General features: G+C 38.7%; 1 protein-coding gene across 1 annotated transcript in view; it reads right to left on the bottom strand.

Annotated features, from left to right (window-relative positions):
* Positions 1–258: 258 nt before the first annotated feature.
* Positions 259–9229, bottom strand: part of SIM1 (SIM bHLH transcription factor 1) — a 44781-nt gene continuing 35810 nt past the window's right edge. Inside the window, exons 10-11 of the mRNA XM_021533832.2 lie at positions 3803–4208; positions 259–1150 (exon numbers count right to left, since the gene is read on the bottom strand). Of these exons, the coding sequence (XP_021389507.1) occupies positions 420–1150; positions 3803–4208 (1137 nt within the window). The 3' untranslated portion in view covers positions 259–419. The remainder of the gene's footprint in view (positions 1151–3802; positions 4209–9229) is intronic.

Genomic DNA, 9229 nt, shown 5'->3' with positions numbered 1-9229 from the left:
ACATTTTGTTATGTATTTTGAAGGAACACATCCCAACTTCCTGTGTAAAAAGAGTTCTGGTACCTATGCAGTTCAGAAAATCTGCCCTTGGCAGTGTTTCCAAAAAACACCTCTTACACAGCGTAGATAAACTGCTCTGCCACAAGTACTCCCTGCCTGAACCTCTTCTATCCTTCTCAGCATGCACGGCACCAACTTTGAGTTAACTCCATTTACTCTAACCCTGCATGCCAGTGCATTTTTTTTTTTTTAGTAATGTGTTTTACCTAACTTATCCCCCCAAACCTTAGGTTCTTCTTTCTAGTGCACTGTGGTATGGGAAATGCTGGTAAGGACAAGGACATGAAAACATATAATATCTTCCAATTAGATCTCAAAGGTTATTTTTTAAAGCGCCAAAGTTTTTAGAAAAAAAAGTGTCAGCTTCCATTGGTTATTATAACAGATGTTCCCTTGTGTCCTTGTGCTGGATCTTGCTGCATCCTTAAGTGAGAAGTCACATCAAAGTGGGATCCATTACAGCCTAGTGAATAGTTTCTAATAGTTTCAGTGTCATATAGATGCTCCAGGGCATATCCGGTCAGTGTGTAAGCATGCTTATCAAAGTACTGCCTGTGGGAGCTGTAATAATTTGGAGAGGCTGCTGGGTGGTCTCCTTGGGTTTGATGAGGGGACATGTCTGAATGCAGGTAGTCTTTAGCAAGTACCAAACTAGATTTTGATATTCGATCAGAACTGGGGCTGCTTATCCTAGACAGTGTTGTGGGGCTGTTGTCATAGTCATTTTCATGCGGGCTCATCATCTTTCCATCTCGCTGCTGGATGTGTTCACAAGGAGGAGTGCTGGCAACTGTTGGAACGCGGCAGATGTCCGCTGACAACTGCTGCTGAGGGTAGCTTGCAAAACAGAGAGTGTGCTTCTTCCCTGTGCCATTAATGGAGACCAGTGGGTCAGGAGTGGTTTTCCGCAGCTGTAGCCTGTTTTCTTCTTCTTTAATCATTTGCTGGGTGGCTCTTATTAGAGTTTCAATTTTGCTGGGCTCATGCGGACTGTTCTGATACTGCTCAGTACGGTATCGGTCCCCTGACTCACTGGCAGAGCCAGGATCAGGTGAGCTAACAACACTGTCCTCATCCCAGTGTCCTCTTCCTAGGAAAGAGAGAAAGGAGACAAGCACTGAGGTTTAAGTGATCTTGAAGAACATGTAATCTGAACCTAATTTCACACACAGAAAATTAAGTCAGAAGTAGGTCATAAAAGTCAGCCAAAAAAACCCTTGGTTTGTAGTGACAAACTCTAGTTTCCAGTGTCTCCACTTGAAACAAGTAACACAGCTGAAAATATACAAAGAGATCTAAGCACCTCAACACAGGAATCTGGTGCCACGTGATACACTCTTGGGTAGCCAAGTACCTGCATAAACCCTGCAGGTATGGAAGCAACTCGAAAGCAGCCCTGTTTTTTGGAGCAGCTAGAGGCCAGGCTGGGTATCCTAGGGCATGTCAAAGTGCCCTTAATGCCTGTATTCAGGCCCCTGGCCCCTTACGAGTGAATTAGGGCCACAGTAGAAATAAAAATCTCAGGGAATTACAAATGTACAACATTCCAGCCTTTCCAGGAGCTAAAACAGAGAAAGCATTGAGAAATAGCTTGTGGTTACATAGAGACTTTATGCAGGATACAAAACAATAAATAACCATAAGTGGTGAGGGAACTCTTCTTCAAAAGCTCAAGAACCCATAGCTGTTAGACGGAGATGCTGTAAAAATGTGATGTCATATCCCCATGCATAAATATTTGCTTTTGAAATGGGAAAATATTATGACATTCTTACCTCTCTTTAAAAAATAAGGCCCATATACATATCAGAGGTGTTCAGCTTGCAAGTAGCTGAAAGGACAGAACCATACCTGTCAGTCCTCACCAGGAAGAAAGTGAGTGGCCCCAAAACTTGAATGGTCAACATTATGATAAAGGGCTTGATTTGCTGAGATACATTCCTGCAGGAAGGCCTGTGTGAGATTTGCATATGTTACTTATCAAGGCCTCTGCCTTGGCACACACAAAGTCCTCTTTGGGAATGAAGCACTTTGGGTTGGCTGACAGTACTCCTCAAAGCAAACACATTTTCAGACCAGCACATGAAACTTCCCCTGTTTTGTGTTGGGTCAAGGCATACAGATCTCCTTGCAGACCAATACCACTGCATTGTAGAGTTCACTAGAAAAATCAGTGATGGCCTTTTGCAATAAAATATCCTGCCACTGCTGGGGAAATACTGTACACAGACATTAATTTACCCTTCACATCCTCTTAAGATCTGGACCCAGAATGCCAGGGCTAGTCAGGCTTTTCCACCAAAGCTACATGCAGACTGAAGACCTACTGAAAAATGTTACACTTGATATAAAAAAAAAAAACAAAACTGGCAAACCTGCAGTACCTGAAATTACAGCAAAGCCAAAAAAGACATCAAAACCAAATTATATTATCCATTTGGGTTACTTATTCTTGATACAGGTATGGAATTAATATCTAACACTTTTCCATTTGTATGTTCCATTTCATCAGTATGATATTTCTATGCTCAGCAAAAATTATCGTGCATAAAATTTGCCAGCAAATTATCATACTCTGCTAGATTATCTTATTTTGAGAAGAAAAAGCTAGAAAAACACAAATGGAGCAGAAATACAGAACAGACACAAGGAAGGAGGCATGTTCTCACAGGAAATGTGGAGAACAGTCCTCATCTGCAAAATTTGTTGCTCCTTTCATTTTCTGTTTTTTCTCTGGTTGTATTTCCTGGAACTTGCTATTTAATAATTTTTTCTAATCTCAACATAATTTTCCTCAGATTGGAGCAAAACAGAACAGCCCTTTTTGTTTACAAAGCCTTGTTCTGCAGATCAATAGAATAGTACTAATGGAATCTGCTTTTATGAATTCTTTAGAAGCAACATTTGTTTTGGTAGACTCTTTTGTAGAAAAGCTTTTTTTTTTTATGTTGCACCCAACCTTAAAACCTTGAATTCTGACTTTAGGGTCAGTTACTGTCTTCCAAGACTAAGCCCATAATTTTAAAAGCAAGGACTTTTGGACATTTCCAAATGCAGTATAAGGCTTTCACTGTGTTTTTTTTATTAGCTTCAGCCCCTGAAAATGTGCTAATGCACTGAGTTTGCAACCTGACAGAAACTACACAAAATTTCAGGCTTGGTGCTGAAAGGATGGAGGGATTCAAATTGGCTAAAAATTATCGCTGAGGATAAATGTCTGAAACCAAAAACAACTGTCAATTTCAACAGCCAAATTTAAATAAACATCAAATCATACAGAATCTAGTAATAACCAGTAGGGGAAAAAGTCACTCAGAGGGCAGTTTCTCCAACAGCTTTCAAGATTTTTTAATCTCTAACTTGGATTTAGCCATAAGTTTTTGTTAAATATATTCCATCTGAAGTATCTTGATCCTAAGACTAATAACAACCACTTTTCTATCAAGTGGATTATTTTGTTTATATTTTTAAGATCATGCTTAAAATCTCCCCAGTCATGTTTCCACTTTAATTTCACAATGAAAATAGAGCAAAATTATATTTTGCTTCATATAAACCAGACTGTAAAACTCAGCTCAACTTGAATTTTAAGTATTGCTCATCTCTGCAGATGCAATCCCTGAGACAAGAACATTCACCAAAAGCACCTCATTTTCCATCTTTCACGTAAAGAGCGGTATGTTCCTGTCACACTGCTTTAGCCGAGGCGGCGTCACTTCTGCAAATCCTCGTTATGTCTTACCATGAATCCTGTGCACTGACGTTATGTGGGGCATACTGTTCTCATACGCTTCTCTGCTCTCAGGGGACGACTTAGTCAGAGGCAACGCTGAACGAGAGCCCCACCAGCTCTCCCTTCCCGGCTGCGGCGTGCCAAGGAAATAGCGGCCAGCTTCGCATCTGCCTCCTTCACAGGCCTGAGTGTGGAAATGCCTGTCATCAGCCAGCCTGGAGTGGTCGAGTGCAAAACCGTAGCAGAGCGCGCTGCGGTCTGAGTACTGCCTGTAGGCGCAGGAGACGTCGTGGTGCTGGGAGCTCGCTCTGTCTGCCGGCTCCAGGAGCTGCGGAGAAGCCGTGTCGGTCAGGGGGCTCCCACCCCACTGGCTCTCGTGGTCAGACTCGGATCTCTCCGTGTGAAATCCAGAATACTGCAAAACAGGAGAAGCAGAATTACCACACCTGGGTGAAATCTGCGAGTAACTGCGCTGGGAAGGCAGAGTGTGTATGTGACAGTGTGTTTTTTGCGAGTGTGTCTGCACCTTCTGATTGGGCTCCTGGTCCTTTCCTGTACAACACTCTGTAATGAGCTCACAGATGACAGGACAGACCTCATGAAAATCTAAAACATCCCATGTCGGCCCTTAACAGCCATCTCCTTTATGATGTGTAATATTAGGCTCAGAAACATCAATGTTGCGATTCAATATATTTTTAGTATGTCCAGGTTTTTCTTGTTGCTTTGAAAGCTGTGCTTATGCTCAGCCAAGGTGCTCCAATGCACTTCAGCAAACACTTCCAAAAGAGACTGAAATAACACTGCTTCTGGAGCATTCTCACATATCAAATTGAAACTGAATGTGTTTGAAGGATTTATTTCTAAGAGTTTACTCTCTTTTCCTCCTATTTTGTTTGTTGATATTTTTTTCTTCCTTGGAGTTGCATCTTTGAACTTCTTTCCTCTTATTAAGAGGGAAAAGTTGGCACCACCGTCATTTCTGAAAGGTAAAGCTCTAAAGTGATGGCAGATAGGTAGGAAGCTAAACATCCAAGCTCTATTGCAATATGGGAACAAGGAAAATCCAGAAACTATTTGCCAGTAAAGGTGACTGCTAACCAAAGCAGGCAGAGTGAGCATTTTTCACCCTCACTAAAGCAGGGCCCTCCCTACACAGAAAAGCAACTAGAAAATTGTTGGAAAATTATTCTGGACAGAAACATGAGCATTTGTTTGGAGAGAAATAAGGGTTAAGTTAGATGTCACAGATTTCTAGATATTCATAATGAATGTTTCCAACTTTTGGATACCTTTTGGGAAAGGAAAAGAATGTTTATTAAACCTCCTGGGATTTAGCTATCTCATTTTTAAATCTTTTTATTTATTGGAACTGTCAAACTTCACTGAACATTTTTAAATCAATTTCACCCATGATTATGGGCTGGGATGAGACCAAAGCTGTACATGCTCACCTCTTCAGCACTGCACACTCATGTCACAAATCAACATATTACAACATGAAACTCTGGAATTCTCCCATTCCATCACTCACCTTCCATATGCCCACTCTGCCTTTTCTTTTAATAGGCCTAACATAAGGTTACCTTCCTTTTCATTAGATTAAGTTGCTATGAAACTCCTCATTATCAGCCAGGATCAAGGTTTTATGCATTTACCAATCGAAAGTACTTACCAGATGTTTGACTTAGAGAAACCTAAACCATGTGTGCAACATCAGTAGAGTTTTTGGCATTTAATTGGGCATTGCTTCAGTATTCCAGTATATATTTGTGAATACTGTTTAGGTTGTGAACATGATAGATTATTTAAAGGAAACAAAGAAAGGGTCATGGCTTTGAGGAAGTCAATTATATTTTGTTATTAGTTGTCAGAAGAATGCCCATAAGTAACCAACTTACCAGTAGGCATGGGGAAAATCAGAAAGTTAGTACCACAATACTCATCACAAAGGTTTAAAGATCAAAGGAAAAACATGAATTTTCATGAAGGTTAGATAGTTGCAGAGCCACAAAAGGGCTCTTTTCAATGCCAGTAACTCAACATACACTAACTAGAAACTTTATTCAGTCACCACAGTGTAATTGTCATCAAATGGAGCATCTGTCCCTTCTATTAGCCTTTCAGATCTAACATCTACAAACTGCTTAATCACAAAGGCACCTTCATAAATAACAGCTGAATTATTGTAAGCTTTTTTACAAAACAAAAATTACTGTAAGCTTGTTTACAAAAAATGTGATAAAATTAAGTTTCTAATAAAAAAATTAGAAATTATTAACAAGGGTAACAGTTAGTAAATTTTATCTAGAGTGAAAAATAAAAAAAATCTACATTTTAATTCTGCTTTTCATTTTAGAACTGTTTTTAATGCACTTTTTGATTTTGACTTGTATAAACCAGATTTTTTTAAATTTTAAAAGTTAAGCAGAAATATTATATAGTATAAGCCTAAATGCAAATATAGAAAAGTCAAGAGTTCATTTATTTTCTTATTAAATACAAAACTCCTAGTATGTATTTCTTTCATGAGGAGAACAAGGAAAATTAATTTCCAATAATATTATAATGAAATTTCTTTTTGGACTATTTATGATGATAATAAATGCAGGAGAATCTTTCAAACTTAAAACTCTTAATTTCCTGTCCTATCTCTACTAATTATTCATCTATTAGTTATCTTTTTCATAGGCCACTTCAGTGTCCAACATAGCTTATCTTGAAGAGAATATCTTCATTTAACTGAAAAGTTGTGCAAGGTCTGCTTTTAACTTGAACCTAATCACAAAAGGCCTCTGTGCACTTTTCTTAAAGAGAGGGAAATTATCTCAGGGTTTATGTCTAGTGTCTCAGAAATGCACTGTCTGATGTCATATAACCAAGTATCAAGACCAACTACACTTGACTCATCTTCTTTGTAGTTGATGTGAATGAAAATTATTTGAGATCTGATCTGTGGCAGGTCCTAGGCCATGGACAGAATTAAATTAACACAGTCAATTGCTTGTGCCCCACATTTTCTGCCAAGGTTTGATATGACTACTTACTCCTAAGGTGCAACATAAGACACAGGGTAAAAATAAGTCTCATTTCCTTTAAAGCCAGCCATATCTCTATTTGGCATCCTCAGGCTGCCTCCACTGCTGCAGTCCAACCATTGCCTCTTCTGGGAATCTGATGTTGACAGGTGGAGACTTCAAATATGGGCATGTGTGGCATGTTGATGGGGGGAGAAATGAAAGGGTGATCAAAGATATTGCTTTACTGAAATGGGAGTGGAAACATTATCTCTCAAGTCAGAATTAGGCTCCCATATGTCAAGTGATGAAAGACCATAAAAATTGAATCAGATTTAATGAAAATTATGGCAAATTAAAATCAGTTGGTTTTTTTTTTTTCAATCTCAGTCATGTCGCAGCAGAAACATTTTATTTTCTGCTAATTTCTGCTCTCTGACTTCTATCAGGAGTCAGAAGGCAAAACTAATTTATTATTTTTGGGTTTTTGACAAAATTTAATCAGTACATAGTGATAAAGAACTTCAAACTGGCAACATCTGAATTCCCTTCAGGTAATTTTTGAATTGTCATCTAGCATAAAAAATAACAAAACATAAATAAAATGGTCCTCCAGCTGGTCCCTAGAAACAGAATTGTCACCTCTGAAAATTAGAAATGTTTTCCAGAGTGGTAATCCAGTGTACAATCAGAGTGAGAGCACACCAGCAGGATTAGCACTGACAAATAAAATGTCTGTGGGCCATCACTGATGCATTTTCATTCAAAGAAAAACTTCAGGAGGGCTCAAGAGACAAGGAAACAGGAAGGTATAAGTTCCATGTTTAAGGAAATTTACTTTGCGAGAATCCATGGAAGTGTATTAGGCCAGTAGACAATTTAATTTTCTTGTGTAACTTTTCTTTTGACTGCCCTTCCATTCCTACAGCTGTCTCGCTGGTCTGAGGACTTGTCCTGTCATACACAGAAACATCAGCCTGCTCTACACGTCACCCCAGATGTTCAAACAACAGATATTATAGATATGTAATTTTCTGGCAGCCTACTCAGGTTTTTATAATTATAAACACTAAATATATGATGAGACCCTCACAGAGCACTCTTTTCCATGAAAAACTTTCACTACATCAGCATTAACAGCTTTTCTCTTGATTTGTGTCTGAACCATGAGGAAAAAAACATCACAGATGCAGGCTGCATTGTACTAAGAACATATGCATGATTTAAATCACTTTTATCTTACATTTTACTAATGAAATCCTGAAATGAAAAATATGCTCTTTTCGCATTCACTATTATAGGCACAACAGATGGTGAAAGGCTTAGATTAAAGTAATACAGCATGTCCATTAAAATAACCCCCACTGCTGGTGACTCTTCACCAGACCAGGAGTTATGTTTACTATAAAAAGAGGGGTTTGCTTTGCTTTTGAACACACTAAAAGTTGCCCAAGCTTTAGGCTACAGGAAGAAATTAAAACAAAACAAAAGCCAGGCTGGCTAGAATTCTACCTGATTCTGTTATCTTTACTCCATTTGGTGATATGCCCAAATAGAGATGGATTGCAGAATTAATCCAAATTATCAATCTAAAGGAGATATAAAATTAATATATTTCTGAAAGCTGATGCATTAATATATACACCCATATACCTTATTAATATATACCTATACCTCCATCCAACAGCTCTTGGGTACACCCTTACTTGTATGTATGCTTTCATGAGATACATATATGTATATATGTATATATAAAATCTTTATCCAAGAACTAAGATGAGATATGAAGCAATAAACATTTATCCAGATCTCACCATGAAACATTTCCACTACAGGCAGACAACAAGCAAGTTAAACATTTTTTATATAATCATCATTAATGGGACATTAAACTCCAGTTCAGATGATCGTAACTAAAATGTTTTTCCAGTCTTACTGCTGTTGCCTGCTTATGGAATAAATTAGGTCCTGGGCTAGTTTTTGGGAGCACAAAGGTGCAGGGTTAGATTTTGTGAGGCCCTCACAATGATGATGATGATGATGATGATGATGATTGATAATGATGATGTTGTGATGTTGTGGGGGAAGACTACAAGCATCTTTTCACCAATTCATTATTTCCTTCATCTGCCTTTTTGGGTTTTTTTTTCCCATCATCTCTTTCAGCTCTGTACCATTCTGGTGGGACAGGACTAGAAAAGCACTCTTCAGACTCTCTGAGAAAATTCTGCAGCTGGGCCACGAATTTTGGGTTGCTCTCCTCTCTGCTTGCCCTTTCCCCTGCCTGAGGCTGGTTTCACAGAACCCACTAGCCCACTGTACTAACAGCACACAGTGCTAATCAGATGCCTCCAGTTCAATGAACTAAGTTGCACTTAAGAGTCTGCAGGAGTCACATTATGTTATGTTTGCTTTTGCA

This window comes from Lonchura striata, chromosome 3 (genome assembly GCF_046129695.1).
Source record: "Lonchura striata isolate bLonStr1 chromosome 3, bLonStr1.mat, whole genome shotgun sequence".
Lineage (NCBI taxonomy): Eukaryota > Metazoa > Chordata > Aves > Passeriformes > Estrildidae > Lonchura > Lonchura striata.
This window is presented reverse-complemented; position numbering and strand designations above follow the sequence as displayed.